The sequence below is a fragment of the Carya illinoinensis genome, chromosome 5 (genome assembly GCF_018687715.1).
Source record: "Carya illinoinensis cultivar Pawnee chromosome 5, C.illinoinensisPawnee_v1, whole genome shotgun sequence".
Taxonomy (NCBI): Eukaryota; Viridiplantae; Streptophyta; class Magnoliopsida; order Fagales; family Juglandaceae; genus Carya; species Carya illinoinensis.
Genome location: NC_056756.1, coordinates 7,698,125 through 7,725,247, shown reverse-complemented (window position 1 = coordinate 7,725,247; position 27,123 = coordinate 7,698,125). Strand labels below are relative to the sequence as shown.

Genomic DNA, 27,123 nt, shown 5'->3' with positions numbered 1-27,123 from the left:
CATTTACAATAGCATAAAAGGTAGGCATCTCAAACCAAAACATAATATAAGCAAGAAGTTCTACATCTTTATTGAAGATAAGTGATGCTTTGAAATACAGATATTTCATAAAACTGCCCACATAATTGATTGGTAATCACCTATACTTAGAGAGCAACTCAAACAAAGACTCAATATATCCGTCCACAACTCTATTATACTTGTGCCTCCAATTCTTTTTAATGATTAGGATCCCAAAGAAAGCCCAAAACCCGAGTGCATACGACACAGTTACAAATGCGTAGAAGAAGAAAGGGTGATCAATCATTCTAATTCCTTCTTTTTCTTCAGGTTTTGATTGGTTTGCAGTTGAGCATTTTCTTGGCAGGGGGTCTCCACATAGTTCTGGATTACCCTCATAGTATTGGCTTGTGAAAGTTGAGAATTGATTCTCAAATGGGATTTTTCCAGACAGATAGTTGTAGGCAACACTAAATATAGATAGAGAAGTGAGTCCAACCAATTCAGAAGGGATTTTTCCTCTCAACTTGTTGTGAGAAAGATCCAAACTCTCCATGCTTCTCAAGTTTCGAAAAGAGATTGGAATGGAACCTGTTAGAGAGTTATTCGATAAGTTCAAGAATAGAAGCTGTGACAATTCTCCTATTTCAGAAGGAATGCTACCTGTCAACTGGTTAGATGATAGGTCAATATGGGTCATCATCAAGAGAGGATCACCTCGGAAAGTATAAAACCTATTTTTTATGAGCAAAGGCAGAGCTTCTGCTGCTATGATAGATTGAAGATCTTCCTCTATAAATATGTTGCGATATTGTAGAAAAATTTTTGTGATATAAGTCTTCCAGTAAGCAACGCTTAGAGAACTCTTGCTCCAAAACGTAATGTTATCAAGGCAAGAGGGAATACCTCCTGAAAGACGATTGTAAGAGACGTCAAAACCTTGTAGTGTTGTCATCCGACATAGTCTTCGGGGTAGGAGACCTTCAAAGCGATTTCCACTTAAAATAAGTACTGCCAAGTGAGAATGATCATACAACCACTCTGGAATATTACCAGACAAGTCATTATCTCGAACATCTAGGAGTCCTAAGTCTGGACTGTTTAAGATGGTGGGGGAGATTACTCCTTCGAAGTTATTGCTACTCAGATGTAAGGTCCTCAACATTGTCATGTTCGCATCCTTTGGGAGCATTGGTCCTTGCAATTTGTTGTTTGATAAATCTAGAACCATGAGTTGTGAGCCAGATCTAGTCAAACTTTGTGGTATTTTTCCTGAGAGAATGTTATGAGAAAGGCCTACCCAAAAGAGAGGCGAATAACCAAAGGACCAAGGAATGTTGCCTTCTAATGCATTTGAGGACATGTCAATGAGATTTATGCTTGGAAGAAGAAATCCAATATTTTTTGGAAGAGAGCCTTTGATACGATTATCAGATATGTCCAATGACTTAAGTGGTGAAGTTCCATTAGTAGAGCAGTCAAGGAAAGAACCATCAATTTTGTTGCCACTTAAGTACAAATTTGTGATATTCATATTGAAAAGTAGTTGACAAGGAATGTTTCCTTCTAATGAGTTGTCAGACAAGTCTAGCAAATACAATAAATATTGGGTGGATATGAAGGTTGGGACAATGTGACCATTCTTCTTGTTGAGGTTGCAGTTTGCCAAGTACAGAGATCCTAGCTGAAAGCTGGGCACCCAAGAGGGAGACTCTGTTTCAACTTCCAACTTGTTGTTTGAGAGATCGAGTAAGTTAAGATTAGAAGCATTGGCAAATATGGAAAATGACAACACCCCTTCTAAAAGATTACCAGAGACTTTAAATTTCATAATCTTGCTCTGGTTAGAGAAAATCGATGAAGGTAAATGGCCCTGCAAGCGATTATCCGATAGATCAAGGTCTTCCAACCTCTCAAGACAAGAGGGAATATTACCTTCCAATGTATTATTCCCAAGGTACAACTTCCTTAGATATTTTAATTGCTTCAGTCCACAAAAAGCTGCAGTGAAGTTAATTTGACAAGTGAGTCTAGTAATGATCTTTGCAATATGCTTCGAAGACAAATTAAATTAAAAAAACAAAAAGAAGAGATACGAGTAAATAACAAGTAAATATTTATTCCAAGCAATTTAGAATAATTGATTTTGACAAATGTAGCAACTAGCAAGGTATACCAAATAAAAATTCTTGACTAAGAAATAGAAAATAAAGTAGGAAAAAGAAAACAAACCGAAGACCTATATAACAAGCAGTCAACTTAATCAAATGAGGAATTTTAATCCCACAAATACAATTAGAAAATTATACTAAACAAATTTACATGATTTAATGTATGATAAATTAGTTTTATTTTTTTATTCCAACTTTTTCATAGTTTTTAATCTATATTGTTATAAAGAGGATGAGAAGCATAACTGCGCAAAACCCATCCATTATCACAATGCACAAGTCTCGCTGAAATTAGCAAATTTGGATCTTTACTTCAAATTAAGGCTACTAATATAAACATACAACTAATATTCTAAAAGTAATTTTTTCCGCGACCAATTTGAATTGATTAGTGTACATTGGCCCAGTTAAAGCAAAATGTTTTCTGAATACAATGTAACGCAGAAGAACGATTTTGTTGTTTGATTGCATTATATATGCAATTAAGGAAATCAAACCAGACCAAAAATTTGTAATTTTGGTAACCACTAACTAAGAACAATAGAAGAGAACAAAAATTGTGAGAGACGAATGAAATAAAACATCGATCTCTCCACGGTTTAGTTAATATTTTAATAAAAACTCATATTTGACTTAAAGAAAAGAAAAAGGAGAAGAAACATTAACTAAAGCCACATCAGATAAGACACGAAACAGGATCATCAACGTCTAAGAAAGTTGTTTTATAAATATATATATATATATATATATATATATATAATCATAACGTAGTAAAAATGGGGTTAGAAATGGGGTTAGGGTTCTCACCTTGAAGCTCTCCTCCGATGTTCATGCTGCTAAGATCAAGAACCTCAAGTTCATTGAATAAGGTGAACAAAGTCACATTCGGATACCATGTGATTGACGGCACCTTCATGCGGTCCATGTTTAGAACCATACTGGTAACTTTCCCATGATCTTTGTCACACCTGATACTATGACGTGAATGACAACAATGACTCCCGTCAAAATCGTCGAATGCTAGACCATCTGTAGAGTTTCTGATCTCCAACAGAGCTCTGTTCTGTTCTTTGCTGCATCCAGCTTCAACCCAAGCGGATGGGCAAAAGGTGACAGCTATCAACCAAAGGAAGATGATGACCTTATTGGCAAAAGAACCGTCCATTTGTGAAGAGATTCTTCAAAGCGCAGGCAAGTAATAATGTTTTTGTTTATAATAAGCAACGTTTGGATGAAAGGTTTTTTGCATGCATCTTTATAAACTGTCAGCATACCCATTGATAATCCGTGGTCTTTACGTTCACCTCTTTGTCCTTAGTAACGGTCAGCATACCCATTGATTTGACTATGTTTTCGGTTTTGGAGTGAATGACCTGCATTTCCATTGATAATCCGTGGTCTTTACGTTCACGATTGATCATATATCTCCTTCAGTTATCCGTGGTCTTTACGTTCACCTCTTTGTCCTTAGTAACGGTCAGCATACCCATTGATTTGACTATGTTTCCGGTTTTGGAGTGAACGACTTGCCCCGGGAAGAAAGACGGCGTAACCTAAAAGAAATAATTTGATTGGCAAATACAAATGTTAGGTTTCTATATAATAAAGTAAAAAATACAATGCTCGCTCTCTCAATAAGTTAATTAGACAAATTCATCATGATAATCCGTGGTCTTTACGTTCACCATTCATATATCTCCTTCAGTTATCCGTAGTCTTTACGTTCACCTCTTTGTCCTTAGTAACTGTCAGCATGCCCATTGATTTGACTATGTTTTTGGTTTTGGAGTGAAAGACTTGCCCCGGGAAGAAATACGGCGTAACTTAAGAGAAATATTTTGATTGGCAAATACAAATGTTCGGTTTCTATATAATAAAGTATGAAATACAATGCTCGCTCTCTCAATAAGTTAATTAGACAATTTCATCATGATAATCCGTGGTCTTTACGTTCACCATTCATATATCTCCTTCAGTTATCCGTGGTCTTTACGTTCACCTCTTTGTCTTTAGTAATTGTCAGCATACCCATTAATTTGACTATGTTTTCGATTTTGGAGTGACGACTTGCCCCAGGAAGAAAGATGGCATAACTTAAGAGAAATAATTTGATTGGCAAATACAAATGTTAGGTTTCTATATAATAAAGTATAAAATACAATGCTCGCTCTCTCAATAAGTTAATTAGACAAATTCATCATGATAATCCGTGGTCTTTACGTTTACCATTCATATATCTCCTTCAGTTATCCGTGGTCTTTACGTTCACCTGATCTTTGCCCTTTGTAATTGTCAGCATACCCATTGATTTGACTATGTTTTCAGTTTTGGAGTGAACGACTTACCCCGGGAAGAAAGACGGTATAACTTAAGAGAAATAATTTGATTGGCAAATACAAGTTTTAGTTTTCTATATAATAAAGGATAAAATACAATGCTCGCTCTCTCAATAAGTTAATTAGACAAATTCATCATGATAATCCGTGGTCTTTAAGTTCACCATTCATATATCTCCTTCGGTTATTCGTGGTCTTTACGTTCACCTGATCTTTGTCCTTTGTAATTGTCAGCATACCCATTGATTGGACTATGTTTTTGATTTTGGAGTGAACAACTTACCCCGGGAAGAAAGACGGCATAACTTAAGAGAAATACTTTGATTGGCAAATACAAATTTTAGGTTTCTATATAATAAAATATAAAATACTATGCTCGCTCTCTCAATAAGTTTATTAGACAAATTCATCATGATAATCCGTGGTCTTAACATTCACCATTCATATATCTCCTTCAGTTATCAGTGGTCTTTACGTTCACCACTTTGTCCTTAGTAACTGTCAACATACCCATTGATTTGACTATGTTTTCGGGTTTGGAGTGAACGACTTACCCCGGGAAGAAAGACGGCGTAACTTAAGAGAAATAATTTGATTGGCAAATACAAATGTTAGGTTTCTATATAATAAAGTATAAAATACATGCTCACTCTCTCAATAAGTTAATTAGACAAATTCATCATGATAATCCGTGGTCTTTACGTTCACCTGATCTTTGTCCTTTGTAACTATCAGCATACCCATTACTATGTTTTCGATTTTCAAGTGAACGACTTACCCCGGGAAGAAAGACGGCATAACTTAAGAGAAATAATTTGATTGGCAAATACAAATTTTAGGTTTCTATATAATAAAGTATAAAATACAATGCTCGCTCTCTCAATAAGTTTATTAGACAAATTCATCATGATAATCCGTGGTCTTAACATTCACCATTCATATATCTCCTTCAGTTATCGGTGGTCTGTACATTCACCACTTTGTCCTTAGTAACTGTCAGCACACCCATTGATTTGACTATGTTTTCGGTTTTGAGTGAATGGCTTGCCTCGGGAAGAAAGACGGCGTAACTTAAGAGAAATAATTTGATTGGCAAATACAAATGTTAGGTTTCTATATAATAAAGTATAAAATACATGCTCGCTCTCTCAATAAGTTAATTAGACAAATTCATCATGATAATCCGTGGTCTTTACGTTCACCATTCATATATCTCCTTCAATTATCCGTGGTCTTTACGTTCACCTCTTTGTCCTTAGTAACTGTCAGCATACCCATTGATTTGACTATGTTTTTGGTTTTGGAGTGAAAGACTTGCCCCGGGAAGAAAGATGGCGTAACTTAAGAGAAATATTTTGATTGGCAAATACAAATGTTAGGTTTCTATATAATAAAGTATGAAATACAATACTCGCTCTCTCAATAAGTTAATTAGACAAATTCATCATGATAATCCGTGGTCTTTAAGTTCACCATTCATATATCTCCTTCAGTTATCCGTGGTCTTTAGGTTCACCTCTTTGTCCTTAGTAATTGTCAGCATACCTATTGATTTGACTATGTTTTCGGTTTTGGAGTGAACAACGGCATAACTTAAGAGAAATAATTTGATTGGCAAATACAAATGTTAGGTTTCTATATAATAAAGTATAAAATACAATGCTCGCTCTCTCAATAAGTTAATTAGACAAATTCATCATGATAATTCGTGGTCTTTACGTTCACCTGATCTTTGTCCTTTGTAACTGTCAGCATACCCATTGATTTGACTATGTTTTCGGTTTTGGAGTGAACTACTTACCCTGAGAAGAAAGACGGCATAACTTAAGAGAAATAATTTGATTGGCAAATACAAGTTTTAGGTTTCTATATAATAAAGTATAAAATACAATGCTCGCTCTCTCAATAAGTTTATTAGACAAATTCATCATGATAATCCGTGGTCTTTACATTCACCGTTCATATATCTCCTTCAATTATCCGTGGTCTTTATGTTCACTTCTTTGTCCTTTGTAACTGTCAGCATACCCATTGATCAAGCGATAAATCACTCCAACGACATCATTATAGAATGTCACATTCGAAGATCAAGCTACCATGGCACCATGAATCAAGCCTGTTGTTGGTGCTTCCTCACACGAAACATAATGTAAAACGGGACATGGACACTCTAAACAAGCATACCATAACTTGCAGAAAATATCGTGCAGCAAACAAGTTGATGAAATACAAGATACAACAGCTGAAAAGTATAAAGCACTGACATAGGAAAGTAAAGCAACAGAAACGCATGTAAAGCATGCATCGACAGCTGAACAGAAGGCACACAATTGCAGATAAAGTCATGTGAAGCAGTGTCTTAGGTTGTCATTAAAATCAATGTCTTGGATTACTTGTAAATCAGTAGAAAATAAAAAGTCAACTTTAAGTCTCTTTCTCCTTGTCTTTTTGTTTTTCTGTAATCTATATATATGTGTTACAGACTCTTGTATTTAGTTAGTTGAGTTAATGAGAATAAGTTTCTCCACATCAAGGCTTTATTTTGAGTTCTTGTTTCCATTTTTAACACTTCCTTGCTGTTGTACAACTATGTCATATTTGGCATCCCACAATTTATGGGGTAATATTTAAAGCTTTGTGTATATTTATTGTACAACTATGTCATATCCGTCCCGATTCTCCAATTAATGTTGCAATTAAAGATAAGGATCAAGCAATGATTTTAGGATATTTGATTAAGTTGATCAAAAGAGCTTAAAAATCATGGCCACAAACAAAACGTAATTTCAAATTAAAGTGATTTGAGTGTGCTGCATATTTTAAAATATTAAATCGAAATCAAGGACCACAAGCAGCTGGTGGCAATCGGTCACGTCTTTTGTTTCGCCACAGTCTCACGGTTAGATAAGTGTCTGAAATTGGTAATTCATGATGGTCCAAGGTCCATCATACACAAAGATGCCAAGTCTTAAAAGAGAAATTCCCAATTATGCTAGAATTATTCATGAGCTTATATGACTGTAAAAAAGACTGGATATGATGATTAAAATGTAACGGGGAAAACTTATTAATTTAATAATTGGGACTTTGGTGCATATCCAAATTGATATGGGATATCATTTACTTTCTCCAAAATTCTTCAGAATAATATCAATTATTTTATTTCAAATCATATATATAAATATATGCTCATTATTGCATTGTTAGTAAATATTTGGTTTTAAGTTTGGAAGTGATTGAGTTTGATTTTGATCAAAATTTTAGTAGGATTCTTGTTTATATATATATATATATATTAATTTATCATACAATAATTTAGATTTTTTCAGTTTTGGAAAAATCTCCATAATTTTAAATTTTGCAACTATTTAAGTCTAATTTGTGGGCTTCATAAAATAATTTTTGAATTTTATTATTAATGAATATTAATAAGAGTTTTTTATGTCAGTACAAGAAATAAGTTTTTTCCTTGCAAACAAAGGTTGTCGGAAATAGTGTATTTTTTGCCGCAAATACGTATTCCCTGCTAAAAAATGCATCCCGAGTGTCGCCACAAATTTTGAGCCAAGATAGATTTTTCCGGCTACTGTAGCGATTGACAGAAGTATTTAAATGTCGCCGCAAAATGTATAAGAAATGGCCACATATAATCCTGATGACCGCTATTCAAAATTTTTTTACGATTTTTTTTTTCAAATTTTTTTTTATTATTTTTTTAAAAAAATTATATTGATTTTTACCCACTAATATCAAATGAGCTTCTTTTCCTTCTTCATAGCAAATAAAAAATGTGTATTTTTCTCACAAGCACTCGAGAATTAATTAAAATCTTATAGATTTCCTTCCCAACAAGTAAAATTTTTCTTGGCCAACAGTAAATTTTTCAATAAAATAAACTCTGAACTCCTGTTAATTTTTGAAATTTATAAAATCTATAAACAAGAAGCATTACTGTTGAAGTTTGCTATTGTCATTAAGAAAAGCAAAAGGCCCATAAGCATTACACGACTGTGACCACAAACTACAGTCAAATATGTATTACACAAATGAGTTAGTATCCTTTAGTTGCTAGATCACTCTAGTAATATGCAAAAGACAGCCAATACAAAACAATAAGATGATATGCTTGTTTTTTACACTAGAACAGGGTTCCATCAACTCAAGTTTGGCAGCAATTCGAGCTACACAACCATCTACAATATGGTTGAGATATACTATTGGGGTATTTCCAATCAACTGCACAAGACAAATAATAACATTAGCAAGATTGAATTTGAGAAGAAGTGGAGCGAAAGAAAAAATAGTTCTATGACAAGGTAACTTCGGTAACATCCTTTTTTATTACACACTTGTCCTCCATGTTGTTTTTTGAACGAAACTGCAAACTAATTAAAGAAAGATGTAAAAGAGTCAGAAAAAACTTTCAAGATACAAAGTTACGGTCTTAAAAAAATTACTGAGATGTCAAACGCATATTTTTATAAAATCAAGACAAACTAAAATAGACACAGCATAAAACATAATCATAGAAAAGAAATTTTAACCAGCCAACAGATACTCTTCAGAAATCTCCATCTAGTCCTAGAAACAGTCCAGTTACGTGCAGATTCTTTGCACAGATTGTTTAAAGCTCCACTCAAAGAGCACAAATTAAAAACCAAAAAGGTTCACAAAATAGAAAAAAGGAAATACTAGAGTTCTAACAGAACCAGCTGAAGAAGGACAATGTATATACAAAATGAACTTTTAGCATAGCAATTTAGAGAATGAACATTAAGAGGTCAGGCACGACCTGATACAAACTTCCCTAGCCAAGACCCCAAAAAAGGAAATATAAAAGAAAAATAAAGCCTTGTCTGCAAAATGAAGGGCTATCAGCCATCATGTTTTAAATAAATAAACAAGGAAAAGTAAGTTATTAGTAAAGATTGCAAGGGCAATCAACACTAGCTGTTATAAAATTCAGAAAATGATGGTCAAGTGTACCTCTTTTTCTATACATCATTCTCAACTTTTAGATGCAAGAAGTCCATAAAGAGTATCATTATAAAAGTGCATCAATGTGCTGTAATTCATGGGTATTCAGACCAACTATAAGTACAAGCAAAAAGAAGATCTTATCCAAGAACAAGATTACTGTACAGATCAATACCTGCGGGAGGAAAGCTTTTCTAATTCCATAGTTGGCATTAAGATCTAATCGCCCTCTTGAACCTACAGGAATAGCTTGTCTATATCTACAATATCCTACAGTTGAAATCCCCTGATATATTGATAATAATATTAGAACCATAGACACAATAACAATGGTAACATCATATAAGTGGTAAGGTTAAGTTACACATTATGATATTTCTAGTAAATCATGCATTCACAATGATCACAAAGTACTCTATATTCAAAATGCCCCGATAAAGGAAAGTTGGAGAGCTGTGGAAATCACCTTGACCATACATATTGAGTAATGTTTAGTTAGCTAGCTTTTGATCATAGATTGGTAAAAGTTTGCACAGTGCAGACATTGTGTTTCCTTGTCTGCCAAGTTTCTTTTGCCAAACAATAGAATATTAGTTGTTTCCGGCGATATTAGTCTTGCAAGAAATAAAACGAGCATTATCTGCTAATTTTTTTTGTTGTAGATGTTTCAAGAAACAAAATCATTAACAACTTTTGATAAAATCTAAAGAGAATGTGTAAATTACTTCATTTTGCAGATGTCCTCAAATGGCAAATAGCAGCACAATCACCTAATTCCCCTGAAAAAACCAAATTTTCAAAACCTTTAGTTAAATTCTCAACACTAAACACCAGTGGTATTGATTATAACCGGGTATCTACAGAAATATGAGAAAGGAGAAACAAAATTTAAGCATTAATGAGTGGAAGTCACACAAGAAAGAGAAATGATCAAATCATTTACAAAAAGGGAAAATCACAACCAGAAACGCAGGAAGAAGCAATCATATAAGAAATCTCATGATATTCACCTTCCAAGTAGCCCATCAACACAAAACCTTAAAGTAAGGAATAGGATCACATAGAAGCTAACCAAGCTTTAGAAAAACCAGTAATTTCTTGTATTTTCTACAGAACTCAAATCCACCAATGGAGCTGGGAGACATCGAACTTTTCCAGCTATTTATGGCCGTTTCTACAAAATTTTGAAGCCCGCAAATAGAGGAATACTGAAAGTATTTGGTCTAGGTATGTCAATATACAACAAGGAGAAAATTACAACAAAAGTAACTATTTCTGTAGAAAAGTTCACAGACAGTTTAATCTCGTGTTCTGCATCTACCCTTGGATTACAAAAGAAAAATTGTAATCGAACGAAAATCGGACTACTCAAAAACAAAGAAAAAGAATAAACATCTAAGAAAAAAACTACACAAATTGGTAAGTTGTAAGCTCACATATAGAGAGAGAGTAACCTTGGCGAATCCGAGCGAGAGTTAGAGAGAGAGAGAGAGAGAGAGAGAGAGAGAGAGAGAGCATGATTCATAAAGTTTGAGAAATTGACCTGTGTCGACGAGAATATGGCGGCGAGACGACGGCGTAGGTGGCAACGATCGGAAATCCTGTGAGATTGTAAAATCCCTAGAGAGTGAGAGAGAAAGAGAGAGAGGGGAGAGGGACGGAAAGGACGAAGATGAAATAAGAAGGGGATTTAAAAGTGTTAATACAGCGACTAGAAGTCGCTGTAATATGTGTTTTACAGCGGCCAACTAATTTATTGCAAACCTTTGTCGCTGTAATAAGTTATTACAACGACCTAGACATAAGAAATTTTGCCAAGACTATTTCCGGCGACCAAAACTCGCGGGAAAAAGTCTTTAATTCCGGCTTTTTTTCGAGTTTGCCGCAAGATTTCGACTGAAATGAAAATGTTAGCTACTTCCGGCTATATTAGTCTAGCAGGAAATAAAAAGTGTCTAATCTACTAATTTTTTTTGTAGTGTATGTTTTGGGCAAGTCCCTTGTCTTTTTCCTATGAATGATCTATTGAAATTAGCTTACATAATAATCGTTATTTTGTCTAGTATCAAACCTTATTAGTAAAAAAAACATGTAAATATATTATGTTTCCCTTGCTGGTTATAAAAATAATTAGAATCTTTGATCACTGAATTAATAGCTTCTAAAAATTATTCGTTCCCTTGTTGATAAAAGTAAAAATCATTCTACACAAAAAAAACAAAAGCCTACCACATGCAATTATATATATTTACACGACATACAATAGCGTCAAATATAAGAAAAATTCTATAAATCACACTATCATCGCACTCTCATCTCACTGTATAAGATATGACACATTTATTATTATTGAATTATTATTTATTAGATCATTCTTCATCCTTCAATAGTAATAAATGTGATACATCTTACATAATGGAATGAGAGTGAAATGTAAAAGTGTGGTTTATAACATTACTCTAAATATAAGCACCTTAATTTTTGGTTTGGTGGAAGTTAAAAGTTGGTCAGGTTAGCCAGGGGTGGTGGTTCATTGGGCAGTAATGCAAGTGGCAACGGCGAGAACTAAGTATATGATTATGGGGATCGCAAAATTGTATCACATGATATTGATCATTTCAAACGTATTTTGCGAGTAGACAAAGCAGATCTTAACTCTATGCATGCAAAGTACTTGCATTGTAAATTATATTTTTTCATCACCTTAATATATATTTTTTGGACTTTCTTGAATATTTGTTACTGCCTAGGTAAATTGACGTCCTACTGACTACATCAAAGTCACTATTCCCACTGTATGGTCTTAAGAAGCCAAATAATAAATGAACCAAATCATATGCAACAGCTTAAAAGCTTGACATCTCCAACAAAGACTCAATATAAGCAAGAAATACTCAATCTTTGTTCAAGATAAAGGATACTTTAAAGGGTGATGCTACATACAGTCGTGAAGCGTGCAAATGCCGTGCAATCATTTTGAAAAAGAGTGAGATCTAGTATTAAAAAATTAATTTTCTTTTCATGTAGGTCTTGTATGTATTTATTTTTTCAAAATGATTGCATGGCACTTGCACACTCATGACTACAAGTATCATTTCTTTACTTTAAAATACAACTATTTCATAAAATTGCCCACACTGCATATGTAATTGATTTGGTAATCACCTATACTAAGAGAGCAGCTCAAACAAAGACTCAATATATCCCTTTGTCAGCTAAGGGCTAGTTTGAATTCAGAGATGAGATGAGATAAGATGATTTTAGATGAAAAATTAAAATTGAATAAAATATTAATTTTTAATATTATTATTTTGGAATTTGAAAAAGTTGAATTGAGATTTAAAAAAGTTGAATTGTTTATTATATTTTGTGTGAAAATTTAAAAAAATTATAATGATGAGATGAGCTGATTTCCGAATCCAAACGGGACCTAAGTCTTAACATTGACTAAGGTCCAGTCCAACTCAGGCACAGAGAGGCAATAAAGCTAATTTACTAAGACTTCAAATTGGACATGATAATATCCTTTTACTTACGTTCACCTCTTTAATTGGTAAGTACAATTTGAAACAGAGTGCACAAGTTGCACGAGTAGGAGGTCTCCATAGTTCTAGTTCCTTCTTTTTAATCCTTTTATCGGTCCATATGTTCAGGTTCTGATTGGTTTGCGAATGAGCAGGTCCTAACTTCCGTGGAAGGTCTCCATGGAGTTCCAAATTACGCTCGTAGCATTGCATTGTGTTGATAAAATACACCATAACAAAATAAAAATTATAATAACCTTAAAGTTGAAATGAAATCAGTTTGAATTGAGGTAAAGAAACCTCGCTCTCTTTTAGGAGATTCAATTAGCTTTCTACGATAGACAAAATTTCAAATGAATTGGTGCAGCATACATCATCTTCATAACTTGTCTCGGCCTCTAAGATATAACAATCTAACTGATCGTCGTATAGCTTAAATCAATTTTGTACAAGTTATTGAGCCCAAAATTTTACTAAATTTGTGCACATTCATCCATAAGGACAATGTGCGTCTCGGCGAAAGACTTCTATGTCCAAATCTATTGACCAAGAAATTCTTCTGTGATGTCAATTTTGCTCGACGTGTGGACCACGTGCATTCTCACATGCCCCACTAGATGCCCCATCTCTACAACTTTTGTTACATTGCCTTTGGATGCAGTAAAGTGAAACTTCTTGCCTTTGGCCTTTGTCTTCAATTGTCCATCCCTCGCTAGTTTTATTTTTCTCCTCCTTTTTATGACATAATTGTTGATGTCATGCTTCGTACGCCTATAAGTCGAACTCTTAGAAGTTCGGGTCTTCGATCTTGGAAGCCTGCAAACACAAAGAGAAGAACGGCAGGGGGTGGCCCTTGAATGGTCCAGAGAGCCTCTGATGCCTAAGTTAGTAATGTACTTGGAGATGAAGTGGGAAAGTAGGACTCAAGCTAAAGAGATTTTTGAGTGCCCCCCATTCAATACGTGGGGATTCCTTTTATACCTTACCTTGAGGGTCAAGCAGCCATGCCCTATGGCTGGGGAGAGGGGTGTCCTCCTGGAGTCCTTTTCGCTATGCCTCATTTAATGCAGCGTGGCTCTCTGAGCAATACAATTAATACAACATGATCATCTTATGAGCACATTTAATGCGGCGTGATCCTCTGTATTGCTTTAGGGTTCAATTCCGTTGTGATGGTATGTTCCATTCCCTCTTTTGTCAAGATAGCTTCCCGTACTTCCAGAATAGTGACCCGTCCTTCGACCCCAAAACCCTAAACTTAGCCCATATGGGCTGAGAGCCCTTGATCGGGTCACTGAGTGGCTGATTGAGCTGCATTATTGCATATTTTATACATTTAAAAATTAATATATTTTTAATTTTTTTATTATTTTATTATTGCTTTTTAGATGGAAAAATGGTTAAAAAGTATAAATATGAGTTGTGATTTCAATTGGTTAATATCATGATTTATGCTTAATTTTATAATCTGTGATCTGATTAGGTAATAATTCTTCACATGCACAATATATTTTGATATTCTATTTTTGCTTATTAATTTACTTTTGATTTTCTATCTATGTTATTTCTTTTTCTTGTTTTTACTGCTTTTAAATAATAACTCCTACTTCTAACTATGGCCTCTACGTAGATGTTTAGATAGCATGGACACGAAATCAATGCATGAAAAAAAAGAAATATTTTGAGGCAAATGTAAAACAAATGTTGACACATGGTTTGAGTCAAATATATTTTAATAATTAATTGAAACATGTGAGGAACATGAGTGAAGCACCTGGCCGGTTAATCATGCATGCGCTAACTAGCAAACTAGTTTTGTGATCAATTGATCTCTTGGTTAAAGAAGACAAAGTGTTATTTTTAAACTTTTTAACCTTAAACTTTTCACTGGGACACATGTAAACAAGAAGAAAAGCACTACTTTTACACATTGATGGCACTTTTTCTTTTTCTTTTTTTGTTTTATATGTTTCTACATGCAGGTAATTGCCTTGGCATGTGATTTCGTTGCAGTCTAGGAAGCTTAGATGCTAGCTGGACCCTGCAGCTCTTGCAGGATTGGCTGGGACGCAGAGCATGCCTAGAGGATTGGTTGGAATGAAGTGAGGCAGAGATGCAGAACAAGGACAAGGGACCATGCATTTGGACGCATGCACCTTACGGATCACACCCATGCGTTACGCACTTGACTTATCTTGAATGTGGACCCCGCATGCTTGACTCTTCAACCTGACGCAAGCCACACTCTCGAATTCAAAGCAGCAAGTTTAAAGCTTATTTTTGGCATTTTGGGAACCTCACACACGCAAGGCAGACGTCCTGATGAAAGGCAAAAAGCCATGCTGACACAAGCTATAAATGATTTTCCTTTTCGATGGAAGCAATGCAGGCTGCAACTGTTTTTTTTTTTTTTTTGTTTGGTTCACACGATATGCAGCAGGGAGCTTCTTTTCAACTTGAACGTGGGACACAGCACTTGCTTTTTGCATGGACGGTAGCACATGAGCTCGCTGGGATGCACGTCTATAAAAAAGAACTGTAGGAGTAGTGTAAAGGTGCCCTTTGTCATTCGATCGAGAGAGCCATAACATAGTTTTTTCTTACTCTAAGCTTGTTAATTTTTTTTAGAAAACTTAAGTGGGGAGGGGGAGATGGCAGCATAGTAGTAGAGTATGTGATATCTATTTTTTACGTATATTTTTATTATAAATTTTTTTAAAATTATTATAATTAGTGGTTTTCTTGTTTTAAATTAAATGTGACTTTTGCAGTATTATTTTATGATTTTTTTTAAGTTGTAAAATTATTTTAATATGCTTTCTTGTTATTTATTATTTTTTTGTATTTAAATTACTTTTTAATTTAAATTAGTTATTTTTGGGCTTTAAAATTATTGTGTTTTTATATTTTATTTAATCACTGTGTTTGAATCATTTTATTTAACTTATTATTTTGAAAATAGTTTTCGTTGGATCAGTTTCTTGATCCAAGATGTGAGGATTGGACCTCATTTCTTTCCCTTCCATTTTCTTTTCTCTTTCTCCTTCTTCTTTCTTTTTTGTTTCTTCCCAGCCCACGCGACGTCTCTCTCTCCCTCTCCACGCCATTTTCTTTCGTCCACCCCAGCTATCGTTGCTCGCACTTTGGTTCTCACCACCCCCACCATTCGATCCCCTAGAGGTCGACGCACCTACCCTCTGATTTCCAACCTCTCCCGCGCTATCGATAGCCACCACGAGCCCCTCCAAGCAGTGACGTCCTTTTGCTCTAACCCCGCTGTCACTCCACCTCCGGCCACAATTTCTTCACCACTTCATTACCGGCCTCTTGCTGACCTAACCCACTCATTTCCAACTCCAATACGTCACCGGAGCAACCACCTTGAGCTAAACTTTGTTTGGGCCATTTTTGACTTCCACCGCCATTTTCGCCTCCACCCACGGCCAACCACCACTTCCACTAACTTCACCAACACCTCTAAGCCATAACTTATCAATTCCAAGCTTTAGTTCTTCCCCATTCAAAAGTGGGAATTTTGAGACCCACGGCCTTAGTGCGATTTGCACTGTTACGTTGCTTTACCACCGCTTTTTGCACCTCCGTGATCCTTTAAAAAATATATTATAGCGCTGTAAGTATTTTCCAAACTTCCTTTAAGATTTAGATATATTTTTTATTTAACAATACATTGTGTTTTGGTTGGTTTTGCCGGACTGAGTCTGAGAAGTCAGGGGTCGGATGGATTTGAGGATGGAGTTATTTATGTTTGGATGATGTTGGGTTTATTGCATAATTTGTCTTGTCATTTTGCATTGCATGGTGCATGCATGTACATGTGTTAGAAATTGAAAACTTGGTTTTCAAGTGTTAATGGATTTTTGAGTGTGTGTGTATCACGATCTCAAGTCAGAATGAGGCATTATCTCGATGGAGCTTCTCTAGTTACTCGGGAGCAGAATATACTTAGTGACGTCCCCTAAGTTGCCGTTGGGCGGCAACAGGATTAGACGATACAGTAACGTTGTCGTGCCGACTCCGTGGTCCTCGGCTGGCGGGGACTAGAGGATACCTAGTCATGGTACGAGCTAGGCGCGAAGTTGGGTATCGCTCATGTAGATGTCACATGCTTAGTCGTTACCTACGGTATGGCATGGGAGTTAGAGTGTGTGGATGATCCCTAGGGGAGATCGTGGTACATACAGATAAAATTGGAAATTGGTTTTGATATTGGTTAATAGGCCATTTTCTGAAAAAATGGTGAAATTTGGTTAAAGGATATTTGTGGGCCATTTTTTGGGAAAATGGTAGAGTTTTTATTAATGAACTTTCGTGGACCATTTTCTGATAAAATGGCAGATTCTTGTTTCGAGACATTATCTGGGATAATGCCGAGAAAACGTTTTAAAGGAAATATTGTGGGCTAAAAATGGGATTTTTGGCGTGCGTTGTAAAATGATTATTTTTGAAAAACGTTTAGTTTTGGATCTCATGCATATGACATCACGTTCATGCATATTGTTGTGGCTTTAACATATTTTCATCTTGTGAGTTGCTTGGATTATTACTTACTTGCGGTACCATCTTTGAAACCATAAATTTTGATGCAGATGAAGAGGAGGCTAAGCCTGAGGAGGCGACTCCGCCAGAGGACTTATTGGAGTTTTTGGCTTGTATTATTTTCCGTCTTTAATTATGTATTTTGAATTTGTGACATTATTTGGACTTGTGTTATTTTAATACACTTGTTTTAAGCGAGTTTGTATTTAAACAAAATTCTGGTAGTTAGTTGAAAGATTTTTATTACCCGCTGCATTATTTTTTATGTACACATATTGCATGTACACACACTTGGCACTTGGAGGTGGGATGCGAGACCTGTGTTGTCATCATCCCGACGCCTCGATTTTCACGTGTTCATACGTTGAGTTGGGGGCGTCACTGAGCCCATTGGCCACACTGTTGCTACCCATCCTTCCTCCTCCACCTATAAGTTTTTTTACAGTTTATTTTGTGAGAGAGAGAGATGACAGCATAGTTGTAGAGCCCCTTGGCTACACTGTTGCTGCCCATCCTTCTTCCTCTGCTTGTAACCTTTTTTTCCAGTTTATTTTAATTTCAGTTTGTTTAATTTGATATCATTTATTTTTCTTGCACTTTTAAGATTTCATTTAAATTCTTGCATGTTTAATTTGATGTCATTTATTTTTTTTGCTTTTAAATTTGTTCTTATTTAATTTGATGTCATTTACTTTTCTTTGCTAAACTCAAAAATCCAAAAATATGAATCTGGTTCACGACCAGTATATTTTTCATTTCCGTTGCACTCTTCCATTCATTGTATATATCACCATTTTTATTTTCTCTTTGTGAATATTTCCACCATTTTATACGGGTTTGATTCTAAGCAAGCTTTCCTTGTGGAGATGATTTAAGAATTTTATTCCTAATTATTACACAACATCCTCCTACACTTGGGAGAGCCTTTGTGCTACTCAATTTGAGTGAGTCAGTGGCTTGGTGGATTCAAGTCTCTAGGTAGCAGGCCTGGGCCCCTAGTCCTTTCATGCCCAGGGGAAAAACTCCCTAGGCCTTTCTCCTGCTCCAGTTCAATGTCGTTATTTGCCTTTTATACTTGGTTGGCCGGATTGAGATGACATGATCACCCCTTAATCCTTCCATGCGTCAGGCCATTATTCTCTCTCCCATTTCTTTTAACACAGTTCCCGAGGATTGGATCCCGATACTTGATGATGATCATTCTATCTCTTCCATAATGATGATTGTCAGATGATTTTCTCCTCTTCTCACTGCGTCGTGCGTACATTGGATTCAAACCATTTTTATCTTCCATATTCATTGGCAGAAATGGGAAATCCAGCCGTACATTGCTTCTTCTATATAAATCTTGTCACACTCTAGCCGCTCCCCTTTTATCTCATTTGCTTTTCCCCCATCTCTCTCTCCTTCTTCATCTTTTTGATCGTATTCATTCCTAAATGGCTGTTAGAAGGTCTGTTAAACCTGCGAACTTCGATGGGGAGAGCCAACCTATGGTTGGTATCTCGGAGCCAGGTTATGCAGGTTGTTCCTAACATTCGGAAGCATCTCCCGACTTTTACAATCGTTGATCTCCACCTACCATGTACTCGGTACAGTGGTTTTTAGGCTCCTAAGCACCCCGAGGGGGCCATTGGCACTGATGGCTCAGTGTCACGCATCACTCTCTTCCCCAGCATGTTCTCCTATGGGTTGAGGCTGCCCTTTCCTCATCCCGTTCGCGAAGTCCTGCATCACCTTGGGCTATCTACCCCCAACTCCATCCAAATGCCTAACAAATTTTGATCTGCTGTTGCATTATGTGGTGGTGTACACTATTGAAGTTGGACTCAAAGCATGCTAATTTGACCTACCAGAAGTTCCTCCTGACCCACAACGTGAAGAGAGGCGCTAGGAATATCTGTAGCTTTAGGGTGATGAGAGCCCTTGTAGTGTTAGAGCAACTGTACTACAAAGTCCCCAATTGGACGGGCAAGTCTTTTTTTTTTTTTTTCATGTTTGATAGTAGATGGGAGTTCCCAGTTGGGCAATTTGGCCACTCCAATCCCAATCAGGGCCTAGTAGGGCTTCGTCCCCAATGACAAGGTTGTGCAACTGACAGCTATGCTTGATGAGTTGCATCGCAATTCCATTATTAGCAAATGGGTGAAACAGCGCCCCTTCCTCATTCACTAAGAAGTTCTTAGGGAGGATAACCTTGCCGCTTTTCTTCCTCCCATCGGTCATGCCATCCCCTCTGGTCGCAACATCTTCATTCATCTGCCCGCGGCGTCGTCGAAGAAACGGGCCTCGAGCCTCCCCTTAAGGGCAAGGGGAAGAAAATCTGCTCAGAGGCTGGCAGGGCTAGAAGTGGTCCTACATTTGCACTAAGCCATATGGTAGGGGGTAGTTGTCATCCATTGACCGGGGCCCTTGATGTCTGTCCGAATCCCTACTTCTCCTACGCCTTCCATGGAGCCAGTTCGATGGCTGAGGGGAAGGGAGTCTCTTGGTCTTGGAACTTCGACAATGCCTTATCTTCTCGCAGCTTTGGTCATCAAGCCCATTGCGATTGCTAACCCAGGGGCCCCAAGCATGCCCTTGGAATTGTAGGACACAACTCGGTGAGGCAACATACTTCAGATGCACTTCTGGGGAGTTCTTCTAGATGAGGCACCTCGTCAGTCTCGTGTGGTGGAGCCATCTTTGGAAGCCAACATTGAGATGTTCCCCTCTTCAACAGGTTCGTAGCTAGGGATCTTAAGTCTGAGGATACTTCTGGGAACCCTGCGAAGGAGTACGACCCTACTTCTTGGTGGATAAAGGTCTCTATGTATCAGGCCAGGGGGAAAAACTCCCTAACAACAACAACAATAATAATATGGGTTAACATGAGTTGACCTCTAATGGAACCCCAACAAAGAAATTAGCATACGTTGGACCAAGTCGCGATAGTCGGCACAAGAGAGCTTTGCATGGAGAAAGTGGATCACAATAATTTTACCGATCTATATTTTTTTAGAACAAATAGAAAATGATCATGAGGGCCATAGTGCTCTATGCTTTCCATGATATAAAAAGTATGTGATGGTCGAGTTCAAAATATTAGGAATGCAACTAAGAAGAATTTTACAAAAACTAATTAATTAATTGTGCTTCAGCTTTGTACAAATATGGTTTTCCATATACTTATTTGAGCCCAACTTACAGCGGCTTCCAAAAGAGAACAATTTGACCCAATATGAAAATCCATCACAATTCTCCGACTAATGTTGCATAAGATAAGGATCAAGCAATGATTTAGGATATAGGATTAAATTAATCAAAACCAATTGGAAAATGCTAAATGTACTTAATAAATACTTACAAAAAACTTACTTTTCCACATGTCAATAATTGATATGTTAAAAATCATGAAATTTGAAATTTAAAATTTGAATTTCAAAATATAACTAACAAAATGAGTCTTGTGAGTAAAAATGTAAGTAAAATTATAAGTATATGTAGCACTACTCAAAGCAATTATGCTGGAACTATTCATGAGCTTATACAACTATAAAAAAGGCTGGATATGATCATTAAAAAGTAATGGGCAAAAATAATTAATTTAGTATTTGGCACTATCTTGGTACAAAAAGAACATGTAAATATATTATGTATCCCTTGCTGACAATAAAAATAATTAGAATCTTCGAGCACTCAATTAATGGCTTCTAAAAATTGTGATTTCCCTCATTAATGAAAGTAAAAATCATTGTGCACAGAAAAAAATGAAAAACAAAAAGTACCAATGAAAGCGCTGTTAAACATCCATCCACTAAATGGGTAAGAAGACATGAGTAGACAAAAATCTACCACATGCAATCAAATTTAAGGAAAATTCTATACACCACACTATCGTCCAACTCTCATCTCACTTTATAAGATATGACACATTTATCATTATTGGATGATCTTTTATAATTAGATAATTTTCATTATTCAATAATGACAAATATACCACATCTTATATAATAGGATGTGAGTGAGATGTGAGAGTGGTGTAACATTACTCTAAATCTAAGCACCTTAATTTTTGGTTTGGTGGAAGTTAAAAGTCGATCAGGCTAGCTAGGGATGGTGGTTCATTGGGCAGTATAGTAATGCAAGTGGCAACGACGAGGACTAAGTATATGATTATGGGGATCGCAAAATTTTACCACAAGATATTGATCATTTTAAAAGTATTTTGCGAGTAGACAAAGCAGATCTTAATTAATTCTATGTGTAGTACTTGTGTTGTAAATGATATTTTTCAACACCTTAATATATATTTTTTGGACTTTCATGAATATTTGTAAATGACTTCCTGTTGATTGCATCAAAGTCACTATTCCTATTGCATGGTCCTAAGAAATAATAAATCAACCAAATCATATACAACACCTTAAAAGCCTGACATGATCTCAAACAAAGACTCAATATAAGCCTCAAGTACTCCGTCTTTATTGAAGATAAGTGATACTTTAAAATATAGATATTTTATAAAATTGCCCACATTGCATATGTAATTGATCTGATAATCACCTATACTTAGAGAGAAGGTCAAACAACGACTCAATATATCTGTCCACGGCTCTAAAATACTTGTGCCTCCATTTCTTTTAAATGATTAGGATCCCAAAGAAAGCCCAAAATCCGAGTGCATACGACACAGTTACAAATGCATAGAAGAAGAAAGGGTGATCAATCATTATAATTTCTTGTTTTTCTTCAAGTTCTGCAGTTGAGCATTTTCTTAGCATTGGGTCTCCATAGAGTTCCGGATTACCCTCATAGCATTGGCTTGTGAACGTTGAGAATTGATGCTCAAATGGGTATCTACCTGACAGATTGTTGTAGGCAACACTAAATACAGATAGAGAAGTGAGTCCAACCAATTCAGAAGGGATTCTACCTCTCAACTTGTTGTGAGAAAGATCCAAACTCTCCATGCTTCTCAAGTTTCATAAAGAGATTGGAATGAAACTTGTTAGAGAGTTATTCAACAAGTTCAAGAACCGAAGCTGTGACAATTCTCCCATTTCAAAAGGAATGCTACCTATTAACTAGTTAGATGATAGGTCAATTGTAGTCATCATCAAGAGAGGGATACCTTTGAAAGTATATATCCTATTTTTTATGCACAAAGACATTTGAGCTTCCGATGGCACGAAAGACGGAATATAACCAAGTTTGAATAGGTAGGGATGACGTAAATAAAGTTTTTTTTTTTTTGACATGGTAACTAATCTAGTAAGTAAGGCTTGGAGAACTCTTGTTCCAGAAAGTAATGTTATCAAGGCAGGAGGGGAATACCTCCTGACAGACATTGTGAGAGATGTCAAAAATTTGTAGTGTTTTCACCCGACACAATCTTTGGGGTAGGTGACCTTCAAAGCAATTTCCACTTAAAATAAGTGCTACCAAGGGAGAATGATCATACAACCACTCTTGAATATTACTGGACAAGTCATTGTGTCGAACATCTAGGATTCTTAAAGATGGACAGTTTGATATGTTGGGAGAGTTTACTCCTTCGAAGTTTAGATGTAAGATCATTAACATTGTGATGTTCGCATCCTTTGGGAGCATTTGTCCTTACAATTTGTTGTTTGATAAATCTAGCACGATGAGTTGCGTGCCAGTTCTAGTCAAACTTTGTGGTACTGTTCTTGAGAGAATGTTATGAGAAACATCTACCCAATGGAGAGGCTGATAACCAAAGGACCAAGGAATGTTGCCTTCTGATGCATTTGAGGACATGTCAACATGATTTAAGCTTGGAAGAAGATATCCAATATTTTATGGAAGAGAGCTTTTGACATGATGCACAATGTGCCGTGAGATGCACAATGGGCTAGAGGAAGCTTTTGTTGGTAATTAACAGATTGCATAAGTACTACTGAAGTACTTTTGCAATCTGTTGGTCTTATATTATTTATTCACACGGGTTTGCATAGTTGTATAATGTTTTAATGCTTTCATGATTCCTCTAACATGGATTGGTGATAATAAGTGTTGGGGCGTGATTATCTAATGTGAACCCCTATGCAGTGAAGCCTCTCTCTTTCCCTCTCTCTAGTATTATCTTCTTATCCTTTTGACACAGTTTCCCTCATACATCATACCATTTGACATATTGAATGAAAAGTTCCTACTTTCTATTTAAATACTCATTTCAGTACATAATTAAACTATAAAAATCTCAATATGAATCTCTTCACTGCGCTTACCATATGCGTGTTGGACAAGCATAGGTGAACGGATTATTGTTCACCTCATCCTATCTTTAATATTGGTCTCTAACCCCTATGTGTCTGGCATTTATATTAGATTCTGGGAAATTTCCTACATATAGGTTTTAACAAATTGCAATCTTCCCTTTTATTTATTACGCATCATTATTTCCTAAACAAATGCCATCATTGTGTTTGTATGTAGGAAAATTTGAAGGTTGAGGGGAACTGCAATAGTTGGCACTACAACATAACCAGTCTTTTACTGCGTTTTTCTTTCCTGCGGCTATTTTTCGTGGCAAAATTTCATTCACTTTATTAACATATAAAGAGTTAACTACGACTATATCTACCGCTGGAAAGAAATATTATTTTTGGCGTTTTCTATGTGCAGCAAATCTAATCGCCGAAGTGAGAGAACGTTTAAGTGACTTTTTGGCATTTGAGAATGGGTTTACTACTGGAGAATTAAACTGTCGCCGCAAATTTATTCAACATGGAGCTATTACTGCGATACCGGGTCGCTGCAATAAAGTTGGGCCAGGGGCGTCTACACTTAGCGCTGCAATAAGCGTCTGGGAGAGCTATTAAGGCGAAATCTCTAGCGCCGCAACAAACAGGGGTATTTAATTGAGATGATGCGACGGTCACCCTAGCTGCAGCAGATTTTCCCCAAATTTCTCCCTTGCTACGCCGACGATTCCATCTCGACGAGTAGCTGCACCGCCGGTCATCAGGCCGTCGCCTTTGCTGCCGGAGTCGTCTCCGATACCTGGTAATCATATATTCTAAACCTTAATTTCTTCCGTCCAGCTGTTCGTCGTCTCTCTCTCTCTCTCTCTCTCTCTCTCTCTCTCTCTCTCTCTCTCTCTCTCTCTCTCTCTCTCTCTCCCTAGGCTGCCCCAGTACCTTGATTCGGCATGCTCCCCACCGTGTTGCCATAGCAGCCGGCCATCCTATTTTCAGCCAACGCAACTCTGGTAATTACCTCTAGGCCAAGAGAGATGGTTAATTATATAAATTAGTTAATTTAAAATCGTGGAATGTGAATGATAGCTTCAATAGATCGGTGCAACTTTCTTGCTTGACTCATTCAAAGTCTAATTTAGAAAGAGGAAATTAAAATGCACAAAGAAACAAACAACAACCCGGTTGAATTACTGCTCTAGTCTAAAAGTTTAATTGCCCTGTTTTTTATTTTAAATTTTAACTGGTTTGTCAATTACCCTTTCTTGTAATTAGCATTTGAAGCTTGCTTAAATTACAAGGTAATATAGGAATTATAGAAGCTCTCTTGAGTGGGTTTTATGAGTTAATATGAGTTAATAATTTGTTTAGTAAAAAACAGAGTACCCAACATTGGAATGCCAAAGTAATTGCTTTTCTTTCACTCTTGTTCCTGATTTATTGAAGGAATAAATCACTGGAAAACACTTACGGGCTGGGGGTGCTGCTTTTCTTTGATAAATACTTGTGGGCCCGGGGTCGAGTACTCACTTTGATATGTTGTTGTTTTATTGGTTTTACAGTTTTCAGACTCTGTAAAGATGATATATATTAATGTGATTCTTTATACTCCAGAACCTGAAAATGTAAAAGGTTTGCTATTTATGTAAAATATTGGGTGGGTAACATCATCCTGTTTTTACAGGTGTTATCCTTCATGTGGCCTAAGTGGGAAAATGTATGAATTGTTTGCTGATCATCGCTTCCAGCAAGGTCAACCACAAATTTGTACCGGGGAATTTTCACTTCTTGTAGTTGGCTTCACAGTAATGGCGTGAGAGCTCAAGGAACTATTGTTGTACTGGGGAGGCTTTATTGTATTTCCTAGTGTTGTAAACTGCTTGTACGATGAAAAAAGGGAAACCCTTTCATGTTGAATGCTTCAAATTAGTTAAGTATGTATTCATGTAGGCAATGGTCTGATTCGAGTACTCCCCAAGATTTTGAACTTGCTTATGGTTCATGAATTGAAAATATGGATTATGCAGGGATGTATTATTAAATTGCAGGATTTATCTCATTTTAATGTGGATATGCAAGTCATGTTATGTTTTTATTTTTAAGGTGAGATGGTGGCAGAGGTTGATCATGTACCCTCTATCTAGGTCCGTAATTTAAAGGCCATGATAAATGCATGTACCCAACCAGCCATACAGTACGCGTACAGAAAAATGCAACGATTTTTGGCATGATAATTACTACTGGTGATCATCTGACGATACTATATATATAGTGATCTGCTATGCGTGATTTGAGCTCAGTTGATATAGTATTCCTTCAACTACTATGTGAGATAGTATTAAGTGGGATAGTCTTCGAAAAACAAAATGTAACATACATGAGTAGTTGAAGAAATTGACTATATATGTTAATTAGTTGCAGTGATATTGCATATGTAATTGATGTCCAGATTATTTCTATAAATAGAGGCATTTAAATAATCAATTAAGTGGTGTTTTCAAGAAGAGAATAGTCATATATATCACCATGGCATTTGAGGAAATATTGAAAGTGTTTATCTATTATTTTCATGGGTATAATCATTCTTTGAGGTGCACAACAAGTGACCTATAATCCACACCATCCAACACGCCTTTCTTGATCAACTACCATTATTAAATGTCCTATATATTCTACTAGAAGTTTATATTAACACTAATGATTTATCTGCATTTGTAATTTAATTGTATCATATATATAATGATATAGATATAGAATATTGATATATTTAGAAATGTAGAATAATTAGTATCATATATATAATTGTCCAGCCAATATATGATTTAATTTAATTGTATCATATATATAATTGTACGTATCACTTTTAGTTGCCGCTAGTATATAGAATAATGATATATTTAGAAATGTGCAGATATTGATAGTTCTTTAGAGCATCATTCAATAGATTAGCCTAAGCTTAAAGACACATTTGATAAATGTAAGATGAATGTTGAATGTTGACTATTCCATTCACATAAATTCCTATATTAGAATATCTATCAACCACAAAATATTTAATAGTAAAATAATATACGATGAATTTCACTTTGATTATATCATTCAAATCCTTATATTGGATTATCTATTTATTCATTATATAGTAATAAAACATCTATATTATATAGTATGCATAAATTTATAAAATGATAAATATCCATAATAAATTATACATGAGAAGCCTGACGGAGATATATGTACTACGTACGCTTAAAAATTATTATATTATTATATAATACTAATGATTATCATGATTGTCCAGCCAATATATTTCCAAAGCTCTATTGTTAAAAACTTGTTAGCAAATACACGTGTGATG

General features: G+C 35.8%; 1 protein-coding gene and 1 long non-coding RNA gene across 2 annotated transcripts; one reads left to right on the top strand and one right to left on the bottom strand.

The window, feature by feature from the left end:
* Positions 1–47: 47 nt before the first annotated feature.
* LOC122309537 (receptor like protein 21-like) lies at positions 48–3,396 on the bottom strand. Its single transcript, XM_043123047.1, has 2 exons — positions 2,979–3,396; positions 48–2,001 (listed from the first exon to the last, which is right to left on the bottom strand). Exons 1-2 carry the CDS (start codon positions 3,334–3,336, stop codon positions 137–139), a joined length of 2,223 nt encoding a protein of 740 aa, XP_042978981.1. The 5' UTR covers positions 3,337–3,396; the 3' UTR covers positions 48–136.
* Positions 3,397–24,678: 21,282 nt separating this feature from the next.
* LOC122309418 lies at positions 24,679–25,841 on the top strand. The gene is made up of 2 exons (XR_006242429.1): positions 24,679–24,781; positions 25,453–25,841. It is a non-coding gene; the product is annotated as an uncharacterized LOC122309418 (long non-coding RNA).
* Positions 25,842–27,123: the final 1,282 nt, after the last annotated feature.

Bases quoted from the DNA above. Each gene is read 5' to 3' on its own strand.
- LOC122309537 (XM_043123047.1), bottom strand. From the start codon at position 3,336: ATGGACGGTTCTTTTGCCAATAAGGTCATCATCTTCCTTTGGTTGATA. The intron at 2,002-2,978 runs GTGAGAACCCTA...ACTTCACTGCAG, and splicing joins CATCGGAGGAGAGCTTCAAG to CTTTTTGTGGACTGAAGCAA.